Source organism: Lagopus leucura, unplaced genomic scaffold (assembly GCF_019238085.1).
Source record: "Lagopus leucura isolate 7727_CA_CO unplaced genomic scaffold, USGS_WTPT01 Super-Scaffold_100001, whole genome shotgun sequence".
Lineage (NCBI taxonomy): Eukaryota > Metazoa > Chordata > Aves > Galliformes > Phasianidae > Lagopus > Lagopus leucura.
In genome coordinates, this window is record NW_024962262.1 from 19149048 (window position 1) to 19173901 (window position 24854).

The window sequence follows — 24854 nt, forward strand, 5'->3', positions numbered from 1 at the left end:
TCTTCCTGATAGTTGTTTAACCCTTTTCCACTGGCCACAGTCCCTTCAGAGTTCACATTAGGCATCTGCTGTGTCATGGCCTTTACCATAGCCACTGAAGCTTCATATTCTGACATGGAATATGGACACTGGACACTGCAAGGTATACCTGCTACATCATGAAATTCTCCATGGCCTTGGATGCTTTGGAGTGTACTTGCTCTGAAGTAAGCTTGTGTTTGGCTACTGTTGCTTTGGTAAGTACATGATTTCACATGGACAGATTATAGTCCCCCTGATTTGAATTCAGCCTGGAGTCCCAGCTTGCCAAGTACAGCAGCACAGGAACAGCAGTGATGTTTTGGGTGTCTGCTAGCACAGGTGTGTGTCCATGACTGTTATCTGAATGTTACCAGCTGTAGCAAAGCAAGATAATAAGGTGTAGGGCAACTGGCAGAAGAAAAATTAGCCAACAACAAGCACTGGTCTCTAACATACTCTAAGGCAAACAATCCCCATGACAAGGACAGAAAGCTGCCAATTAGTAGCTAAATAGCTCTAATATATATAAATTTAGCCTAGAAGACTTGGCACTCCAAACAAATCTTTTATCATCTCAAACCCTTTGAGCCCCACATTTGATGTCAAAAGGACTGCTGTGATTTAACCCAGTAGGCAGTTGTGCACCACGCAGCCACTCAACTCAGTCTCTCCAAGCAGAATGGGGAAACATCCTGCCTTCCTCCTTCCTCTAGTGTTTGCTGAGAGTGATGTTATAGGGCATGGAATATCTCTTTGGCTTGTCTAGACCAGCTGTATTGGCTATGTCTTCTTCCAGCTCCTTGTGCACCTTCTGCTCCTCTCTGACAGGGCAGCACAAGGAGCAGAAAAGTTCTTGGCTCTGTGTAAGCACTTCTCTTCAACAAAGAAAAATACCGGAGTGTTAGCATGACTGTTTTCATCACAAATCCAAAACACAGCATTGTATGAGCCTCAACAAAGTAAATTAATTATATCCCACGCAAAACCATTACACTGATGTTCAAACAATACATCTTGTATTTTAGTTTTCACAAAACCAACTTCTTGTACTGAGCTGACAAAAACCTGGCTCTGTCTTCTCTGCACCCTCCTGTCAGGAATTTATAGACTTTGGTAAGTTCACAGAATCACAGAATGGCCAGGGTTGGAAGGGACCTCAAGGATCTTGAATCTCTAACCCCTCCGCCACATGCAGGGCCACCAACCTCCCCATTTAATGCTAGACCAGGCTGCCCAGGGCCCCATCCAGTCTGGCCTTGATCATCCAGTCATCCCCTCCAGGGATGGGGCATCTACAACCTCTCTGGGCAGCCTGTGCCAGCACCTCACCGCTCTCTCTGTAAAGAACTTCTCCTTGACATCCAGCCTAAATCTTCCCTCCCTCAACTTAAAACCATCCCCCCTTGTCCTGCTGTTATCTACCCTTTCAAAGAGTTGATTCCCTTCCTATTTGCAGCCTCCCTTTAGGTACTGAAAGGCTGCAATGAGGTCACCCTGCAGCCTTCTTTTTTCCAGGCTGAACAAGCCCAGCTCCCTCAGCCTGTCTTTGTAGGGGAGGTGCTGCAGTCCCCTGATCATCTTTGTGGCTCTCCTCCGGAACCTCTCCAACAACTCTCTGTCTTTCTCTGTCTTCCCCTGTCTTGGGGACTTCAGACCTGGACACAGTATTCCAGATGGGGCCTCACAAGGGCAGAGTAGAGAGGGACAATCACCTCCCTGTTCCTGATGGCCGCCCCTCTTCTGATGAAGCCCAGGATACCATTTGCTTTCCGAGCTGCAAGGGCACACTGCTGGCTCATGTTAAGCTTTTCATCCATCAAAACCCCCAGGTCCTTCTCTGCAAGGCTGCTCCTTCCAGTCTGTATGGATGCCTGGGATTCCTCTGACCCAAGTGCAAAACCTTGCACTTTGCTGTGTGGAACCTCATCAGGTTCACCCAGACCCACCTTTTAAGCCTCTCGAGGTCCCTCTGAATGGCATCCCTTCCTTCAACCTTGTCAACCGCACCGCTCAGCTTGGTATCATCAGCAAACTTGCTGAGGGTGCACTCAATTCCATCATCGATGTCACTGACGAAGATGTTGAAGAGCACCAGTCACAAGACAGACCACTGGGGGATGCCGCTCATTACCGGCCTCCACCTGGACATAGAGCCATTGATGACCACTCTGTCTGCGGCCTTTCAACCAATTTCTTATCTATCAAGTGGTCCACCCATCAAATCCACATCCCTTCAATTTGGAGATAAGGATGTGGTGGGGGACAATGTTGAAGGCCTTGCTCAAGTCCAGATAAATGACATCAGTAATTTCCTTACCTTTCCCTGAGTTCCCAAAGTTCCCCTTTGATCTTTTTCTTCCTCAGGCTGAACAAGCCCATCTTTTTCAGCCTTCTCACACAGGAGAGATGCTCCAACCCCTTAGTCATACCAGTAGAACTTTGTTGCACATCCTCCAATATGGCTATGTATCTTTCATGTAAGCAATTACCTGGACAAAGTACTCCAAGTGTGGTCTCACACCCTAGAATCTGGGAAAATTTTGTTTCTATCAGTTTTTTGTGAACTGTCCTGTCTCGTCCTTCCTCCATATTTGCTTCTGACAACTGACTTCTTTCATAATAATAGGAGAGCACCTATTAAGATGGAAGCATACCAAAGGATAAGCTCTTTGATTTTGGTGAGAGAAGGGTCTTGTTTATTCTGTCTTATTTCACATCAGCCAATTTCTAGCAAAGCCAAAATAATAATGAATGAGAAAACTGTCATAATCTAGACAGTTCTAGAATACGTAGTATTTCTAGCATATCACAGAGTATCCTGATACCCATGATGGCACATTCATTTTCCATACTAGAGTGGTTGATTTACTTCCTGTTCTACTTACTGTGTCTGTTAGGACAAAATGAAGCAAATTGTTTGTTACAGTGTAGATGAGAAGGTGGTGCTGACTGACACGAAAATAATTATAAGTTGGACTTCTAAATTAAGTTTATTAAATATCAAAATTCATTGTTTTAATAACTGAACTTTAAAAAGTTTGTGTTACATGTCGATTTAAAACTGATTTATCTTACTGATAGTATGATCATGATCAGAATTTTATTACATCTTAAGCCACTTATTTCATTTGAAAGCTTTGGGGGTCAAAATGTTTCTGGAAAACTAAAGTGACAATGATAAGGCCAGTATAAAACTATTGACTGTAGTGTTGGGTAGGAGTGACAGTCTCACAAGAGCAATAGCTTGATACTATATCCAATACTTCTGAGTTATTTCTAGCCAGTTTTATAGTAGAGGTTCAGTCGCTCTGCTTAGTGTGCCCCTCTTAACAGCAGTCCTCTGCCCATTAATTACTAAGATCCCACAGGACTATTGAATGCTATCAAATGTCCAGTTTGATAGCAGCCAAGTAGAAGTTTTATTTCCAGTATCTCCTTCCCCAGTCATAATACAGCAGTTCACCATATCTACAGAGCAAACCCTGTACCCAGTGTGATCATCTGAATGATAGGACAAAATCCTTCCTCTAGGATCCTCCTTTTTTTTTTTTTTTTTTTTTGTTTGAGGTTCTTCCAAGAATTTCTAAGAATGACTTACCTCACCTTAATCAAGAGATGAAACTGTACAGCCAGGTTGTTCAGGAAAAGCTATGGAAATACTGGTCAGTAATAGGGGGCTCAGTTGTACAAGAGACAAAAGTAAAGTTAACGTAATACTTAATTGCAAAGTTGAAATGCGTGTCTCCCATTTAGAATTCATGTCGTATCATTTTCACATGTGCCACACATACATATGCATGAACATCTACATATGCATAAATATTAATGTTCACTATACCCCACTGTATTGTATTTTCCATTGTCTGACTGGTGTAGGAGATAGAAAAAGAACATTTTCCTAAGAGAAGTAATATATTGGGTACATTGATAATGAGTGAAAATATATTAATAACTTTGTAATTGATTTAATATTTTTTTGGTAGTTCTATATATAGAGACTAATTATGGGCAAAACTTACTTCACATATTTAGAAAAAAATGTCCTTAATTCTTTTTCTATCTCATCCTGTGGAACATTCTTCATGATGCTGCTTCTACTTTAATATTGACCTTAAATATTGGTCTGTTTATATTAATCAATTTATAAAATTCACTCTTTCCCAATACGTGTAAAGATATGCTGATGGAGAACACTTTATTTTCAAAATGAGAACATCTCTCTTTTTATTTAAGTACCCAATAATTTCAGTAATAGAGAAATGTCTGGTTAGTAAATATAAGAATGAGTGTATATTTGAAAATATAACACATTTTTTAAAAGTCCATAGGTTTTATTGTGATTTGTATAATTCAGAGTTCATATTAGACACTATTACAAGCCTTCTAACTCAGTTCTATAGAACTGTGAGGTATACTATTTTAGATTTAATTGTACTAAACATGTGTAGGCTTAATTTAACACTTAATCTGTTAGTTTGGATTAATCTGATCAAACACAGACACTGAGATCTAATATAATACCCAATAGTGATAGAGAAAAAAATATACTCAATTTGTTCACTTTCTTACTAATTCAGGTCTTCTTAGTATAGATATAAAATTAAATTAAAATTTAATAAAATTTCATTCATATATTATTTAATCCAGAATTCTGTTTTTACTCAGAAATGAGTATTTCATATTTAACAATGGCAAATGTACAGAAAATATTTCGCACATATATGGCCATGTGTAAGTGCAAAAATTAATGTGAAATCCATACCTTGCCTGTGAAACTGTATCTTTCTCCTTCCTTATCTTGCAGTTCCAGTATTTGCACCATAAACAATTTTTTAATTATCAGTTCACACATCAAAAATACTAAATAAAATGAAAGATTTTACCCACAAAGCTCTTCTGTAAAGAATCTTCATTAAACGTTTTTTTTTCTACTGAGAAATTTTTAGTAACATGTCTTCAGCAACTTCAGAAATGACTAAAATTGCTTTAAAAAAAACCACAAGGCTAACTTCTGAAGTCTGCAATTTGATTCAAAGACAAATATCTAACATCAGATTGACTGTTACATCTTGAGTTTGCAAAACTTGTGATTTAATAAAGGAGTTCATTTAAGCTCGGTTCACAATATGAATTTTCCACAGTATCTTTTTTTTGCTGTCATTAATTGTTATATACTGTCTTTAAACTCATGACCATCTTAGTTCTAAATCAGCATTTCTCTTTATTTCATCTATATTTTATAGATATTGGGCATGCAGGTATTTGGTCATCCTATTTAGCCTTGTTGAATACTCATATATAATCAGCATTCATGTAGTTAATCTGCAATTTAAACAAATCATCCATTACCACTACTCCTTTAATTGTTAATTTCTTTCTAGTGCAACAACCTGTGCCACTGCTACCAGCTGCATCAAATTCCTTCTAATTCCTTGCTATCTTTTCATATATTTATTATTTTTTCTTTTTTTTAAAAAAAAAAAATTCTCCTCATTCTTCCCTTTTAGGGATGAGGGCATCTAATTCTTAAAGGCTCTTAACGCTACCTTAGGAAGTAATTATGCGTCCAAAGCCCAAAGAAATTTAGCCTAATGCATGAGTTTATTAAGGGATGTGTTCAAATGGATCTTACAATTTACATTATTATCTTTAATGCCTTCCAGACATTCTAAGTTTTTACTATGTTCCCCTTCCTATTTTTCAGTTTTCCGAAGTTGATGAAAAGTGAACAAAACTCATAAAACTTTTACAAAGTTTTCAATTTTACAGTAGCTTATTTTCAACCATTAACTGAAAACAGTTTGTAAGAATTGCATGTCTTGTGAAGATAGATTTTATACATCAATTTTCTTTTTTTTTTTTACTCAGGTCATCTTGTAGAACACCCAATTTAAAAGTACCCTGAGTTCAAGTAAATTATTTCTAAATAGCCTTTACCTTCAAAGTAAAGAGGATCATCTGAATTTGCCTATGACCTCCTGCTACTTGCTGAAGAGGTAATGATGTTATGAGACACTGTGATCTATCTGACATCTCTAACATTCAAAAATCTTATTAGTACTCTGTATTTTTATTAGGCTAGAAGGACTTTTTTTACTCCAGCACATTTTCACATACTGTTTTTGTCATTCCAATTTCTTATCACTTGGGCAACTTCCAACAAGCAACTACATACTCGCTCTCAGCAAACTATTACCTGCAGACCAGTGAAGACAGAATAGGAAGGAGATTCTTTTCCCTTCCTCTATGCCAGCTGTATTTAAGTCTTTTTTTTTTTTTTTTTTTTTTTTTTAAGAATTAAGTGGGTTTTCATATTTTTACAAACAACAAAATATAGGTAAACCTCAGGTTTGTTAAATGTGTGTATTCCAATAACTTCAAAGAATTTTTCATCCATACTTACTATATTAAAGTAAAACACAAATGCAAAAACAAACCATCCACATTGAGAAAATAAGAGGAAGTTGTGTTTGTTCATATAAAGGTTTTATACTCCACAATTCTTTAGGACTGTTTCCCATGTACTGTAATTTGAGGAGGAAAAAAATGATAACCACTCTACAATAGGTTCTAGATTCATTCTATTTAATTTGTAGCATTCGCTGAGGTATTTTTGTAGGAATCCTGCTTATTGCATTTCTGGAGTGAACTAGGAGCAATGTGAAAACTGTCATAAGCCATATAAAATCTGGATAAGAAGAATACTTCTGGTCCAGTCCCTCGACTGGAGAAGAAATCTTGGATGTATCTACTTCCAACTTGTCTATATAGATGCCTGAAGCTTAAATTGGATGAACACAAGCTAGGAATGAATTGTAAATTGATATTCCTGGATGTTTATGAAATTTAAAACTCAGTCTTCATTAGTTTTAAATTTCATTATATTTTGAGTGAAAATTTAAAATAAGTATTAAGTGTTCAAAGTATTATTCATTGAGATATTTGTTCTATGTGTTATATCAAATATAATTATTGCTTTAAAGATGCTTATTCAGACTTAACATCAAGGGTAATAGAAAATGTAATTTACTTTAGCATTTAGAATCATAGAATTTCTCAGGCTGGAAAAGACCTTAAAGAGCATCAAATCCAACCACAACCTAACCATACTACCCTAACAACCTTTCACTAAATCATGTCCCTGAGCATCACATCCAAATGGTTTTTAAACACATCCAGGGTTGGTGACTCAACCACCTCCCTGGGGAGCCTATTCCAGTGCTTAAAAACCCTTTTTGTAAAAAAGTGTTTCCTGATATCCAACTTACCCTGCCACAACTTGAGGCCTTTTCCCCTCATCCTGTCACCTGTCACCAGTGAGAAGAGACCAGTCCTGCTCTTGCTGTAAGCACCTTTCAGATATTGGAAGAAAGCAACAAGGTCTCCCATCAGCTCCATTTTCCCCAGTTTAAACAGCCCAGTTCCTTCAATCACTCCTCGTGGAGCATGTTCTCCAAGCCCTTCATAATCCCTGACTATAGTAAAAGTACAGTTAAAGTATATTCCTTACTCTCATGCATTTCATTTTTATGTCCCCAGAGCGTTTATAATGGGGATGGACAATAATGATCCATTTGATTTTTGCATACAAAATGATCATAGAATCATCAGGGCTGGAAAAGACCTACAAGATTATCCAATCCAACTGTGCACTTACCATCAATATTTCCTCAATAAATTATGTTCCTCAGTACATAATCATGAACACCACCAAGGGTAGTGACTCAACTACCTCCCTGGTTAGCCGGTTCTAGTGCCTGACCACTCTTCCAGAGAAGAAATTTTCCTAATACCCAAACTGAACCTCCCCTGGCACAACTTGAGGCCATTCCCTTTAGCTCTATTGCTAGTCACCTGGAGAAGTGGCTGACCCCCATCTCTCCACAATCTCCTTTCAGGTAGTTGAAGAGAGCTACAAGGTCTCCCTTGCATCTCCTCTAGATTAAATAATACCCATTCCCTCAGCTTCTCCTTATAAACTGGTGTTCCAGATCTCTCACCAGATTTGTTGCTCCCCTCTGAACATGATCCAGGAACTCAATGTCTTTCTTTGTAGTGAGGGCCCCAAAAATGAACATGGTACTTGAGGTGTGGCCTCACCAATGCTGAGTACAGAAAGATGATCATTTCTCTGCTTCTGCTGGCAACATTATTTCTGATGCAAGCCAGAATGCTGTTGGCCTTCTTGGCCACCTGGGCACACTACTGGCTCATTTTCAGCTGAGCGCTGACCAACAACCCCAGGTCTATTTTTTCCACACAGTCTTCCACTGTTATGATAGCTTAATAGGAACAAATACACACTTACACACTTTAAAACTGGGTTTACATTAGTGAGATTCGAGACTATTCAGTTCCTGAAAGGAGAGCAGCAAAGCTTCTGAGGATGTGAGTTCCTAAGTACATACAGTTAAGGGTACTGAATTGTACTCCTTACAAAAACACAGTGATAACCATTCTTGAGGAGCTTAACATATTAGTTATGTTGAATAGTTAGGACTGAAACTTTTAGTTTTCCTTCATGCATTCTTGCTTTACTGCATTTTCAGATGTTCATATATTTACAATTTAGATGCATAAGCTCACACATGATATTTCTGAAAACTCAATTCAAATTCAAAGAAAAGCCAATTAGAGATGAGCATTCTTGTGTTTTTAATTCACTTGCAGTTAACCTGGTAAATGAGAACAAATAAAAGGGAACAGGACAATTGTGTGACCTTTGCTTTTGTCTTATGATTTATAAAGAGGGAAAAACAAAACAAAGTAAAACTCAAAACATGTAGAGGACTTTTATATAGATATGCAAGTGAGATATTTGAAGACATTTGAGTAGAAAGCATCTACAGGACCTACCCTACACTAACACAGCATTTTATTGAAACCCTCTTCTTACTCTTGGAATGAAATGTTTATTCTGTTTATAAATATGAAAATAAAGGATATATTATCATTTTGTATTTTAAGAAAGTGAGCACCAAAGCATGTCTGATATGTGTGTATTGTTGGGAAAAAAAAAAATCTCATTTCATTAACAGCATTTTTTATTCCTGGGGAAACATTATGTCACAGTATTAGCTTTTATTTTGGCTGAGAAGATACAAATGTTTCTAATAAGATCTTTTTGTCCTTAGCAAAAATGAATTCATCTAACATAATAACATTACAGAAAATTACCACAGAAAGAGATCCTGTTATCATAATGAAACAGACAGTTCAGAGATATTCTACTCAAAGCCCTTATTTCCATGTACAACTCTGACCTGCTGAGAATGAGAATCAGTTTTTAATATGTTATGCTACCACTTTGCATTAGGAAATCCAGATGCTCTATGACAAGCTCTCATACTAATAGGTTAAGAAAGGGGACTGCTAGCACAGCTGATTATACATAGTAAATCCAGTAGACACAGAATAATTCCTTGTATTATTTCTGACTGCATCTATTTGTTTTCCACATGCAATCCTTGAGAAGGATCTTTTCATTTTCATTGCATTTACTTATACTTGTTCTGTTTTGCTCTTTTCTATTTCAGTCTGTCCTCAAGTAAAACACATTCTGAAATGTAGTTCTGCTTTGTACCCAGATTACCAGTCAGATGCTTTATAAACACATTCTTCATAAAGCAGAGCCTTAGGCAGAGAATGACCAACTTCTACCACAGAACAATCTTGAGAATGCAATTTTAACGAGATTACAGTAGGTATAATGAAAATGAGATTGAATTTAATGTGTCTATAAATCCTGAAATATAGAGACAAACACCTCTGAGGAAGATCTACAAAGTAAGAATTTCAGAGGTTCTCTCTCACTTTCTCATTTATTTATTTATTTATTAGCATCAGAAGCTGCTGATCTTGGAGGAAAGAGCACTAGAATTGGCTTTGAGATCTCAATCCCATAAATAAGACTTCATGTGACCTATGTCAAATCACTTCACTTTAACACAGTCTTTATGTGATTGGTCAATCTTTGTCACCTGCTTCTATATAAACCATGAGGTAAACTGGGTTGTGAGCTGGAGCAGTATCTAATTAGCCAACTACTTCAGCTTTCTTTCCTCCTAATTTATTTCTTTTTTTCTGTCTCTCTCTCCCTGTCTGTGGTTGTTTAAAGGCAAGCTTTGAAAGTGCTTGTAGCCCCAGTTGAAGACCAAGAAGACCCAGTCTAGTATTTGATGCATGGTGGTGCCACTTCAGTCTAGAATTTTGACATTTGAGACTCTGATTTAAACATGATAGCTCAGTCTTGAAAAGAAGAATGGAAAATGTCCTTACCAACGGGTGCTTTTAACATTCCCCCTCGACACACAGAGAACTCTGAAAGATGAAATTTCTCATTTTGTTTGAGTGTGTTCTAACAAATGCTTTACCATATAAATGGGAGGTATGCTTTATTGTATTCTATGGGAGTGTCTTGCACTGAATAATTTGGTAAGAAAAAAGAAAAAAGAAAAAAAAAGTACAAAGTCATGACAACATTTTAAACAGTGAAGGCCATGCAGATAGAATTCCACTGCTTTTAAAAATATGTTTGAAAAACAAATCATGTGAACTTTAAGCACCTACACTGAGAGGAAATGACTTTCTCCTCAGCTCTGTGGCAGCTCTGATGCAGCTCTGAGACAACAGTTTCTCTCCATGAATTATAGGGGTAGAGGAAGTGCCTAACACTGCAGTCTGTACCTCAATTAATGACCTAGATTTATGTTCTTCCATTGAAACACAGAAGTTAAATCTTAGCTTGAGTAAACTGTAAAGTTTGTGCAGTGGTAAAAATCCAGTGCTTAGCATAGTACAAATTTATTTAGGCTTCAGAACTTAACAGTTAGATACGATAAGTCTTTTTCAGTCTCCTTATAACATATGTTTTAAGTTCCTTCAGTAGTCTGTCAAGCTCTGCACAGCAAAGCCTAGAGGTTGATGTACTCAATATGTATAGTAGTGGTATAAACACACCAATCTATAATTTTCTTACATTGTTTTAGGTGTTAACTTTACACACTTGGCATTTATCTACCATACCAAAAAAGCACAAGTGTTCCTGATAGTCCTGTGCAGAAATTTGAGATGGTCAAGTGTTATCTGGAAAGACAGCACTTGACATTAATTTTCAAAATAACTAAATTTTGAGTTGAATATCTACTTTACAGCAAGTTGAAGCACCTTCAAGTTCTGTTGACAGCGTTGATGAGACTTTCACAGACAATAATGGAAGCTCAAGGTTGATAGCTGCCTGTAGATATTTCTCTGTAGTTGTGTAAACATGGAGCTGAATCTCGTCAAAAACTCACTTCAACACATGCAAGGACTGAGTGGACTCTTTCTAAAATATCCAGAGCATCCACACTGGGCTTGCAGTTATGACAGACCATTGGTGGAAAAGCTGCACTCTCCCAGACTGGCAGCTGGAGGACAGATGGAACACCTAAAGGCATCTCAAGCGCCACAAGATGCTGACACACAGGTAGTGGAATCAAGCTGTCACTGTCTTTGCTCCTACTCTGCACAGTGCTCTTACCTCGCTCACTTGCTCTTAAGATTAAATTTAGCTAAAACTCAGAAAATGGAAAATAAGACAAAAGAGACAGAAGGACAGAACACTGAATTTTCCTTGTGAGGGCTGCAGGAAGGAGAAAAAAATCTAACTACATGCTTAGGATGCAAGAGATCTCAATTTTACACAGTTCACATGTTCTATAAATGTATTTGACTTAAATACTTACTGCTTACTAGCAGCATTAGTTAGCAACAAGAAAAACTGCAGCTCTAACAGTAACCATATATTTGTTTTCCCAAGCTGTGGAATGAATGACTGAATGCATCATAAATGATTCACAATTTCTTCATTCAAAATGTTTTCTAAGCATCTGTCCAAAGTGTGCTGTTTCCAGAAATATTTAGGAGTTGATATTTGGCATTTAAAATTCATTTCTGATGAAACTAGAATGAAAATAGAGCTGAAAACATTGAAAGATTAGCATACAGCATGTTGGACTATGTACACAGCCTATCAATCTGTGCTGGTAAGAATCAAAGTGTTTTTCTTGTCTGTAATATGAAAAACAGAGCTCTTCAACTTCATATTTATTTGTGAATTAAAAATTTTTAATCTTTCTATATCAGAATGCAGATGGCAGTCTTATCTTCTTATCTGCTGCTTCACTTAGTACAGAGACTGAAAAGGAAATAGTAAAACCGAATGCGTATTTTACAAATACTTTAACTAGTAAAACTGTAAATTATGTCACATTGCAAATTGTTTCATAGCTCTGAATTACCTGTTAAGAACTAATAAGGCAGTGGCTTCAAATAGTTCCTTCAGGATATTTCTCACACTATTAGAATAGAATATAAATCTAATTCCTGCAACTTTTTTTCTGCCTCAGTAACTATTACTCATATTAAAAAAAAAAAAAAAAAAAAAAAGTAGCACTGTACTACATGGGAAATTGTGGGGCTAAATGCCTTTATTTCAATTTAAAATTTTACTAGATTCTTTATTTTATTTTAGAATTTTACTAGCTCCTTTAAAATCAAATTATTTTTGTAAGAAAGATGGATGCTCTTATCTCCTCAAACCTCAGCTCTTTAGGAGAGTTGTCTAAATTAAAGTTTTGTATTACAGCTAGCTGATACTTCACGATTAATAGTTTTGCTTTCTTTTTCACTGTATTTTATTTGAGTGAGAAGGGACGTACATAGAAATCAATGACTGCAAGTAGCTGGTGACAAATGCAGTACAGGGAAGGTAGCAGTCAGCTTTCTGCATGTCTCTGATAATACACTTGCACAGTGAAAGGAAACACTCTGTACATTCATCTGCTGATTTCTTTGTGGCAGAGATGCTATTTATCTCTACTCATGACAAACCGCAAGATAATTTTGTGATGCAGGTCACTGCTCCCTCATAGTTCATTACTTTCAATCAGGGGGAGAAATTCCCATGGATTATTCTCTTCATGTGTTTGAGTATTTTAATGAAACCTTCCCCAAATAGCAGCTGGAATAGAAAAATTACAATGAAATCCCAGTCAGCAACCATGGATCTGCCATTGCCTTCCTGGAGGCCAATTTCTGTTCTAATATTGTAGCCTCTCATCAGACACTCCATTAAGATCATGACAGATTTTATATTGTTCTCAATGGACGCTAGTGCAGTTTTGTTTGAACCTGGGTACTGTAAAAATAGACTTAAAAGGCCATAAGATAAATTGTTTCCTGAGTTTTGACACGGGAAAAAGCAAAATGCTTCAATTCCCTTTCCACATTTTCAGGTCTCATCCCTTATTGATATTCAGCCAGGTGTTAGGTTAATTTTGAATCAAACAGTAACTTCAAAGAGTAATGGGAATCCTAGATCTTTCAAATAAAAAAAAAAAAAAAGCAACAGAAAGTAGGAAGACTGAGCTGATTTTCTCTGTCCACTGACACTGGGCTCTTTGCCCATTTTCTTCTTTATTTTTTTAATATATTTTTAATTTGTTAATTCTAATGAACTTGTATGGCAATATAAAGTTTAGGACAATCTCATTTTTTCATTAAAATGAACTAAGAGCACCCACTTGCTGCAAGATTGTTCAATGGATATTATAAATGAATGAGACATTTATTTTTGTGCCAGCTCAGCTACCAGTGTTGACAAGATCTGCATCTATTTTGGCAAGTGCACTGCCACAATGTGGTAATAAAATAGGCCTTTTATACTTGAGTCTAATTTACTTTAGTTATACTCATTTATTTATTTATTTACTTGTGTGAAAGGAAATTCTGTAAGGAATACTTTGGAAACAGCAAGGTCACAGAAATGTCTGCTGTATAGCTGTTATCAAGCATTTTTCCACTGGGAAAGAATAAGTACATTTTCTGGAGGGAAAAAAAAAAACAAAAAAACAAAAAAAACAAAAAACCCAGGTGCTATGAATTTAAGATGTCTGATTTTTGAGCATTGTTAGGCTTCAAATGGCATACTTACTGCTTGCTGCTGCCAGCTGTCTGGTTTTGTGTTTTGTTCTTTTTTAAAACAAACAAACAAGAACAAACAAACAAAAAAAACCCAGCTCACTATGCATATTTTTACCACAACCTTCAGTGGCATTTCTTACCTAAAGGCTACTCCTACTCATAGAAAGAGAGAAATATACTCTTACTCTATTAAGTACTATTCTGGTTAAAGGCATTTTTACAAGTAGTGGTGCTAGTATGGCTGCAGGTGTGATTTCAAACTGGTTTTCTTTAAATGAGTGGAAAGCTATGGCAGAAAATTGCTCTGCAAGCAGTACTTTAGTTTTTACAGGCTCATACCATTACATTTTATTACTCATTAATAACATGCCTGAATGAAACAAACCAAAGAAAAGCGACAAGAGGAGCAAAACATTTAAACTCAGTGAGTTTAATTAAAGAGGTGTATGTCTGTTTTTGTGAAATTGGAATGAAGATATCTGCCCAGTGTCACAGGAACACGTTGCAGCATCAGGTTTTACTGTATTTCGTAACGCCTGGGTTTCTTCCTGTTTGTATCATCTTGAAAAAGATATTGGACTTCTAATTCAAATAATAAAAGAGTAATGAAAAAAATCCTGTTCTCCTTTTATCATTTACATAGTCACCTTAATGAAGAAAAAATGCAGAAGATCCAGTTTCCCTCACACTCAGTATATGTAATACAGAAGCTAGGTCCAAAGAATTAATTCAATTTTTCTTCAGAAATAATCAGTGCCTCTCTGTGAGAAACGAATTTTAGGAATATGTAGCATTCTCATACTTTCATAATACTAAAATGAATGAAAAAAAGTGATTATCCACAAACCTTTGACAGCTTGAATTATTTTTTCAAGAAACACAGCTATCAAACTGTGCATAAACAGAAAATACTCTAAATTGAATAAAGAATATCTATTTCTAATAGGTGGAATGGCAAAATCTGAGCATTATCTTAACACGCTTACATAGACTAAATAGAATCACCATCAATAAGAAGGTTTCATTAGGCCCAAGGTGAAGCAATGTGGCATTCACAGTAAGAAAGCAAAAAAACCTACCTCCAATTGCACTCTGTACTATTAAGGCAGGTATCAGCTGCTGCCCAACTTACATCAGCTGAAATAAAATTGTTTGCTAGCAGTACCAAAAAGCATGGCACAGATCCTCAATGAATCAAAGTGCACTAATTCGGGGAAATAAAATGAGCTATAACATAGCCAGCAACTAAGCATCTGTGAAATATGTATTTCTTGTAGCAAAAACAGTGTTAAGCAATACAAGACAGAGAGAGAAAATAAATTATTAAGAAAATATATAGCTTTAATTTGCAGACATATAAACACTTTTGGTACATTACAGACATATGATGCCAGAAATCAAAATAATCAGTTTTAAGCATAACACTAATTTATCTTGTTCACACAGGAATCTGATGTAATCATCATACAAAAGATAATTTTCAGCTCTTAAAACTAAGTGAAAGTGAGACATCACTGATAAACCTGCTCCTTTGCTGCAGAGGCTACAGCAAAGAATAAATTATCGAGAAAATATGCCACCAGTCTGACAAGTCAGATTTTGGATCTAATCCAAAACCAAAGCCAATGAAAAGGAGCCAGGAATGGAGCCAAAAGTCAGAAATAAGATCTTTCACATGAAATACCAATCCAGAAAGGAGCAACAGTCAGTACAAACTAAGTCTATAATTCTCTAGAATATGAAGAGATTTTTTTGTTTTTGTCCGGCAGATCGGATTCAGAAATATCACATGAAAAATCTATTGCACAACCAAACTGATGGAGTACTACCGACATTGCTCAAAGTACAAAAAGTGTTACTTCTGCGATAATGAAAAATTCAGCCATTCCCTTGCTTCCCTGCATCTGGCATGTTTATGAGGATGAGCATGGGCTTTTGTCTTTATTTCCTGTAGGAAACATTAAATATAATTTTTCATAAAAATGACCAGCATACTGCTGGAACAAATGACAATGTGGGTGAAATCTGGAGCAAATGAAAAATGGAATGTCACAGCAGTTCCGATTCTCATTACAGTATCTTGCATTCTTTCTCAACAGGAATTGCACTTCTTGTTAATGCCTTCTCTATCCTACTGTGTAAGCTTTACTTGTGAGGTAATAAACATTCTGTTTTGTTGTTTTTTTTAATGTTTATTTGTTTATCATTATTACTATTATTATGTTTAATAGTGCATTTTAATATTCTTATTATTTTATTTATCCATACATCAGGACAGACATTTCTCTTTTTGTGTATGTAATTGTCTGTATGCCGATGTGTATTTTATGCAAAAAACCAATATATTTAAAATATTCTCTATTTATCTCTTAGACAGTTCCCTGCTCTGGAGCATCTGATGCCCTCTTGTGGTTAAAAAGATTTTTAACCTTAAAGAATTCTTACCTTCTTCCCCTTTTTTTTTTTTTTAATTTAATTTTTTTTTTACGGTCACTGATCATACTGATTAATGAAAGCTGCAAATGATGTCTATGCTTTTATAGACATGGTGCTAGCTGTTAGTACTAAGGTTTCATAAAAAAGCTGTACATTGAACTTGAGTTTAAAAAACTGTAAACAGCTATCTACAATTATATTAAGTTATAAATTAGCAGTCCTTCACTGCAATCTGTCAATATAGCCCACGGCTAGCTGTTTCAGACTTGTCCAAGGTTTCTCAGATATTGATTTGGATTATCCACAAGGAAACATCAAATGTTAGAAATCTCCACTGGTTTCTTCTCCAACATGTGCAGGTTAATTCTTCCATTTAATGGGATTTGTACTTCCAAGTTTTCATCTGCTCTGTGGTGCTTTTTCCCTTTTCTTAGACAGATGTAAATGCCCATCCCAGTTACTAAAGTGATCGAACCCAAGCTTATTATTGACAGAGCTACTAAAGTAGGCATGCAGGATGCTGACTCCATTTTTTTATGTGTAGGTTCTACAGATACTTGTGGCTGCTTCTCTTCTATATTGATATCAGGCTCCTTTCTTAACAAGCTTTCAATGTAGCTCTCATTGCTAACAGTATCATTGACAAAAAGATTCACCATGACAGTGGAATGGAGTGGTTCTGGATAGCCATGATCACTAACTTTCACAAGCAGGCGATACAGACCATAGTCATTTTGCATGAGTGACTCTTCCAAGGTTATATTACCAGTTTTAGGGTCAATCCTAAACGACTCTGGTCGGGGGCCTCTTCTTCCTATGATGCTGTATGCTATGACTGCATTCATGCCAGTGTCCTTATCAACAGCATAGACCTCAGTGATGGGAGAGCCAGGAAGGGTAGAAGGAAGAACCAACAAATAAGACATATTAGACTGAGGAAACAAAACCAAAGGGGGGTTGTCATTTATGTCTAAGAGAAGGATTGTTATTTTTGCAGTAGACGACAAGGCAGGATCACCACCATCAACTGCTTCAATCCATAGAACATAGGAGCTTTGCTGCTCCCTATCGAGAGAGACTTTAGCTCTCAAAACTCCTTTTCCAGTATCTATAACGAAAATATCACTTCCATTCAGAACTGAAAGAGCAACCCATCCATTTTGTCCTGCATCAGCATCTGTTACACTTATAACTCCAATTTCACCAAAACCTGGAAAGTTTTCTGGCACGAAAAAGCTGAAATCCTTATTGATAAATCTTGGACTATTATCATTTTTATCCAGTACAGTGATGGTGACAGTTGCTATTGATTCTCTTGGAGGGAATCCAGAATCTACTGCTTTCACAGTATATCTGTATTTCTCTTTTTCTTCTCTATCCAATTGAGTGGCAACTGTAAGAACTCCTGTGGTTTTATCTAAAGAAAAATAGGAAGGAGCATCGGGCCCTAAAAAATAGGACACTTCCCCTCTTTCTCCACTGTCAGCATCCGTAGCATGCAGTTTGGTCAAGAAAGCATTGGGAACATTATTTTCTTCAATCGATAATTCTATCAGCTGTTGAGAGAAAACTGGTGAGTTGTCATTGTCATCCAAAACTTGTATTTTTATTACTTTGTTTACATTAAATCCTTCAGAGTTCCATGCAACTACAGAGATTTCATATAGCTGCTGTGTCTCATAATCTAAAGGTTTTGTGGTCTCTAACAAGTATTCATTGTTGTATGGCTTGTATGGTGAAAGCCTGAAAGGTCCATCACCATCCAAATAGCAATTGACTTTATATTTTTCATCAGGGTCTTTGATGGTAAAAAATGCTATTGGTGTGTTGATGGGCTCCAGTTCCTTTAAGTATACCACTCCTTCCACTTCATTAGCTATGAAACGAGGGACAACTTCAGGTGGCCTCATCATGACTTTGATGATGGTCACTAGCACCGTGATAACAGCAGGGATACAACCAGGACCATTGCCCAGTATGATCAGCCTGTGATGCCTTGGAGTGTTCCCATCAACCTTACTGGATAGTGTGATCACTCCTGTACTTTCGTCTAGATGGAACAAGTCTCTGGATGGCTGAGGGACCTTCTGGCTGTAGGAATAGGTGATTTGTGCATTGGATCCAAGGTCCAGGTCTACTGCATGGACAGTGGCCACGTGTGTTCCCAGGCTGGAATTCCCATCAAGAGTGATGTTGAGCTGTGAGTCACTGAACTGGGGGCAGTTGTCATTGATGTCACTGATGCCAATAGTAAGGGTAGCACTACCCACAAGTGGAGGAGTGCCCCCATCCTCAGCAACAATGACTGTGACATATTCCTCTCGTGTCTCCCTGTCCAGAGCCCCCATGACAATCAGGTAGGGGGTCCGCTCTCCACTTTCATTCTCCTCGACATCCAGGGTGAATACACCATAGTTATCTCGCAGACGGTAGGTCTGGACACCATTGGTGCCCACATCAGGGTCAAGGGCAGGGTGCTCAATAGCCAGGCGGGTGTTCACAGGTGCATTCTCAGGCACCGAAAGGTGGATGTGGGGCATGGGGAAGTGGGGAGCATTGTCATTGACATCGCGGATAGCAATTTTGACCTTCACCAGGCGGAAGTACTCCTGTGGCAGTACCAGCACATCCAGCAGAAGCAGACATGAGTCAGGTGAGGACGAGGAGGAGGACAAAAATACAGCATCTGCCTCTCCAAGGACAGAGGCCCCACCGCTCTCCATGCACAGAGCCTCCCGGTCAATCTCCAAAGCAGAAGTGTGTAGCTCTCCAGAGCGGTTGTCCAGATGCACATACTGTCCTCCCAAGCCACGAGAAGCCAGGGTGAAGGAGAGGGGAGGCTGCGGAGCTGCAGGGCGCTGCCCCTCAATGATGGGCAGCCGCAGGTCACGGGCTAGGCTGCCAATGAGCACGCCGGGAGGCAGCCCCTCATTGAGGCTGTAGAAGAGTTCGGTGGCACGGCTGTAACTGGCAAAGCAGTTGAAAGGTCCAACGAAGAGCAGGAACAGGAACAAGTGCTGGGGAGAGAGAAGCACAGGAGTGTGGGGGGAGAGTGGTGTTAGAGAAGGAGGAGAAGCAGGAAGCAGCTACCCCCTGCCCGCCACCTCCCCTACAGCCACTGTGAGCTGGGAGTGCAGCATCTGCAACCAGAAGCTATTACGTCTCCCCCCTCTTTTTCCCCCTCTCCCCTCCCCCACCCCAGTACAGCAGCTACTCCAGGACATCACCATCTGTACCCTCTAGGCAACACCAGCTGCACCCCCTAGGGCACACACTCCTTGCCAGGAATGACCCAAGGGCATCAATACCCCCACCCTGCAGCACTTGTACTCCCGATGAGACATCGGAATGAGCCCTCTTCTCGCCCTCCCCATCCCACTGAGCTTCTCCCCCTTCCCACCAGCAGCACTCTCCCTTCCACCCCGAGTAGACCCTCAAACACTTTCTTGCCAACTCCCCTTTCCACGGCAGGAACGCGAAACAAGTCCGTCGCTCCCCTCCGCCCCCTCCAGCGGCCCAAAGCTTCGCTCTTTCCGCATGCCCGGCTCCCTGCAGCCGAAGCCCAACCACGGCCCGCGGCCGCCCCCAAGCTCTAAGCTCCGCCGGGCACCAGCTCACATCGCGACCCGTGCAGCGGAGCCGCGGAGCGGGCAGCGCGCTGGAAGTTGCCGGCATTGGTTGGCAAGCGCGTTCTCAGCCCTCCGCGAAGGGAAAAGGACTCCCGAAGTAACTTCGGGTGTCGTCGTCTCCATGGGGGACTTTTCCTCCTTCCCCCGTTTTTGTTTTTTTTTTTTTAAATAATAATTATTATTATTTTTCACCACCCTTTCCCATCTTCGCAGTTACACGCTACAACGCGCGTCGGCAACAAAACTTTTAACGGTGGCTCTGATCTGTGGAGATCGGAAACGACAGGGAAAATAAAATAAGAATGAGAATAAATAAAATACCCCCAAAACCTATATATATATATATATATATATATATATGCGCCCCTAATACATATCCGAATTTTGCTGCTGCGTGCGAAGTCGGGCTCGGGAGGCAGGACGCGGCGCCTCCCCTCCCTCCGCCCCAGCCCTCACCTGCAGGCTGCCGCGGGCGCTGGGGCTGCTGCGACCGCCCGGGGAACCCATGCCCGGCCGCTGGCTGCGCCCGAGCCGCCCGCCCGCTCCTCCGCCCGCCCGGCGCCTCTCCTCCCCGCAGCAGCCCATTCCCTCGCCGCCGCCGCCGCCGCCGCCGTCGTCGTCGCGCTGGGCTGGGCTGCTGGAGCGCACCGCCCTCGACACTCCCCCTCTGCTCGGGAGGGCCGCTGCGGGGAGGGAGGGCGTTCGGCCAATAGTTACAGGCAGGCAGCGGGTAGTGAGGGAGCGCTGAGCGCGCGGGGTGGGCTGTGTGTGGATGGAGGCAGTGGGACCAGCAGGGGATGGAGGTATTCCTATCTGGAAAGAGGAAGCAAATGTATCTAAAAACTAAATGAGCAAACGGGTTGTCCTTCTTCCTGTGGAATGAGTACTGAGTTCAGTTTTGAAGCTCTCGCTACAAGAAAGTCACTGACACCCTGGTGTTTGTCCAAAGAGCAATGAAGCTGTGACAGGTCTGGAACACAAGTCTTAGAGGGAGCAGCTGAGGGAACTGGGATTGTTCAGTCTGGAGAAGAGGAGGATCAAGGCAGACCTTATCGCTCTCTGCAACTAATTGAAGAGAGCTTGTGATGATGGGACTAGGCCTCTTCTCCCAGGCAACAGCGATAGGATGAGAGGTAATTGTCTCAGACTGCACCAGTGAAGGTTCAAGTTGGAATGAGGAAAAATTTGTTCTCCAAAAGAGTAGTCAAATGTTAGCTGCCCAAGGAAATGGCAAAGTCACAGTCCCTGGCATTGTTCAAGAAACATGTAGATGTGTCACTGAGTGACATGATTTAGTGTGCATAGTGCTGATGGATTGACAGTTGGACTAGATGACCTTGGAGATCTTTTTCAACCTTAATGTGTCTATGATTCTTTGATGTGCTACAGGTGCTAGCAGGAAGAGTAAGAAGTAGAAGCTGGCTCAACTTAAGGAGTGTAAACAAGACCTCGTGTCTGCACAAAATGGAAGCGTTCTGAGGATTTTACTACTGTGGCTTGGGGGAAGGTGCACAGATTAGGCCTGCAGGGGCAATTTCCAGCTGTCTTGAAACCCAATGGACCCTTGTGGCAGAGAATCATGTGTTCTCATTTCATCATATCCAGTCTCTGTTGACTGGGCTGTGAAACTACCATAAACCTAGGCATTAAATTATTAGCTATTGAGAATCAACGAATAGTGCCAGACCAGTTACACATTTCCTTAATGTCTTGGGCTATCAAAGGGTTGTTAACCTGTACTGTGTTAGGTACTGGCTTTCTGCAAAGTCTCTTGTCTTTAGCCTTAAAGTAAGTGTTCAGTGGTCTGGATCCAGACTGCTGCTGAGTATTCAAGAGTTGCAGTTCTGGTAGGCAGTTGCATTTATCAAATAAAGTGGAGCTACCTGTCATGAAAGTAAAGGTTGTGGAAGAAATTGAACTGTTTAAATCACGTGGTCTGAGGACAACCTTCAATATCTCTCCACCCTTCATGGCAAGCACAAGCATGCAAGTGTTTGACGTCAGCTTGGACACTAAAGACAGACAGGAAAGCAAATACTTTTCCTTTAAAAAAAAAAAATCTTAATCTTTTCAAAGAATCTTAGGATCATAGAATCATTAAAGCTGGAAAAGACCTTTAATTTCATCTAGACTAACTGCCAACCCATCACCACAATTGCTACTAAACAATGTGCCTAAGTGCCACATCTACCCTTTTCTTGAAAACCTCCAGGGCCAGTGACTCCACCACTTTCCTGGGCAGCCTGTTCCAATGCCTTTCCTAATATCCAACCTGAACCTTCTCTGGTGCAACTTCAGGCAATTATTGCTTGTTCTTATCACTGTTGCCTGGGAAAAGAAGCCAACCACCACTTCATCACAACTTCCTCTCAGGTAGTTGTAGGGAACAATAAGGTCTCTCCTGGGCCTCCTGTTCACCAGACTAAACAATCCCACTTCCCTCAGTTGCTCCCTGTAAGACTTGTGTTCCAGATCTCTCACCAGCTTTGTTGTCCTTCTCTGGACATGTTCCAATGTCTTTCTTGTAGTGGGGGGCCCAAAACTGAACACAATACTTGAGATGTTGTCTCACCAGAGCTGCGTACAGGACCATGATCACCTCCCTGCTCCTGCTGGCACTATTTCTGACACAAGCCAAGATGTAACTGGCCTTGTTGGCCACCTGGATCCAATGCTGGCTCATGTTCAGCCAGTTCTCAGCTAGCCCCTCCAGATCCTTATCCTCATTTTTCTCTTAAACTACAATTAAAATCACAGTCCAAAAAGCTGCACAGAACTCATTGTCTGTATCAAAGATTTGCCTTATTCTTCCAGAAGTCAGTGGCAGCAGAACTAGGCTCTGTTTGATTCAATGGATGTCTTTGAAACATGCTATCATTTTAATATCAGTTTATTTCCAAAATGATGTTTACACAATAATCATACATGATTTAAAGAGCAGAGTGTCAGAGCACTAATACAAGGGCTACCAATATTTATTATTCACTAATCTTCAGGTTTTGAAACTCCTCAGTGTGTACTGCCCTTACTGACCTTGTTTATATCTTTACCATTCAATTTTAGCAAAAGTAGAACAGGCAGTACAGTATATACAGTTCACAGCAAACATGTATAATTAAGAGAGCAATCAAAGTACCTAAGTCCTTCACTAAATTCTCATTCATGTGAACTGTTCTGCAGATCATTCAGTTTGAAAGGTGCTCATAAACTCAAAACACATTCCAGTTAGTTTAGCTGGACATGACAGATGCTTTTAGCTGACTCACATCTGCTCAAATTTCATTCATTTCGATGGAAAAATATTGACTCATTTGGATTTCAGTCAGATTTTGACACTGATTTATGTGGAGTTTGAGTCCCATAGACTGATTATAATCTTACTTTTAGTGAATAAGTAGTTTTCTTGCAAATGAATCTGAAGTCCTTGTAAAATTCTATCTTAAACTTTTATTTCCCACTGATATCCCAGTTTATCTCCTTTTCTTATCACCTTAAAAATACTGACCTATTATATGTTAACCATCACAGCCACATTTCCCTGAGGTTTCTGATAGTGTAGGCTATGCCAATACTATTACAGCGTTCAGTTTTTCATTATACTTGATACATTTTATTTTATTAAACCAGAAGTGTAACAGCAGAATTTAAAGTGTACTGGAGCAGCTGGTACCTCTATAATATTTTATATTTTTAGACACTAGCAACATCTAGTAAGGCTTAGAGGATCCTTAAAGAGTATTGTGTCCAATAAATCAAAGAATCATGTTATAGAATAGCTCGGATTGGAAGGGACCTCAAGGATCATGAAATTCCAACCCCCCCTGCTGTAGGCAGGGCCACCAACCTTCACATTTAATACTAGACCAGGGTGCCCAGGGCCCATCCAACCTGGCCTTTCTCCTGTTTAAGGAGAAATAATGCAGCTGTGTATGGCACGTGGGGTATGGGATGAGAGGTGGGAAAGATGTGGTGGAGTGCATTCATTCCTGGCTTCTTTTTTTTCATCTGTAAGCCATTCCCAAAGTCCCAGGAAACCTCACAGATTTCATTATATTTATATTTACAGGCATGTTTTCTGAAGATAAAATGTCAGCAGTTTTTAACCTCAATCCCATCTCATCAAATTTAGCCTAATGTATCTTTTTAGATTGCATTTTATCATGTCAAATCTTATTATCACTGAATATATCTGTATTTCAAAATTACATTGCTTTGCCCACAGTGGTATTTCATCCAAGATTCTGGTTGTAATTAGTGACAAAGAAGGAACAAGAAGGAGCATTTCTGTAAGATTCCTGAAATATCACAGATTTGGATAAACAACAAAACAGAAGAGTGATTTACATGACAAGCCATCCAGGAAGTACTCTGGTTATTCATGAACACACTAGAAGAAGTACACTATTGCTATGGTAAAACAGAGTACTAATTTGACTTAGCTAAGTTGGATGTATCGGGTATTGAAATGGCTTGGTTTTTTTTGAACAGCGTTCCAGTGACAGATGGAAATATTTCCAGATTAATCAATCAGAAGAAATCACTTCTGAAAGGGAATCTGAAATGCTATTTATTTATCTGTTTGTTTATTTATTTATTTCATGTCTGGCAACCTGTCCAACTTGTACAAGTGACAAGGATGCAGGCAATTGTAGTCCCCTCAACCTCGCATAAAATCTCTTATCTGTTATAGCCTGTGGTTGTACTGAATAAGGTTGTGGTGTGAAAGAGCCCATCCATGACATCTGCTGATTGAGCTGACAACATTGGTGCTGCTGTAGTCAGTGTGACCATTTGAGCTAGGTG

At 39.3% G+C, this 24854-nt stretch overlaps 1 protein-coding gene across 1 annotated transcript; it reads right to left on the reverse strand.

Moving 5' to 3' along the window:
- Window positions 1–16222: 16222 nt before the first annotated feature.
- PCDH20 (protocadherin 20) lies at window positions 16223–20558 on the reverse strand. The gene is made up of 2 exons (XM_042867430.1): window positions 20508–20558; window positions 16223–19439 (listed from the first exon to the last, which is right to left on the reverse strand). The coding sequence occupies exons 1-2, from the start codon at window positions 20556–20558 to the stop codon at window positions 16737–16739; spliced, it is 2754 nt and encodes a 917-aa protein (XP_042723364.1). The 3' UTR covers window positions 16223–16736.
- Between the last annotated feature and the right edge of the window lie 4296 nt (window positions 20559–24854).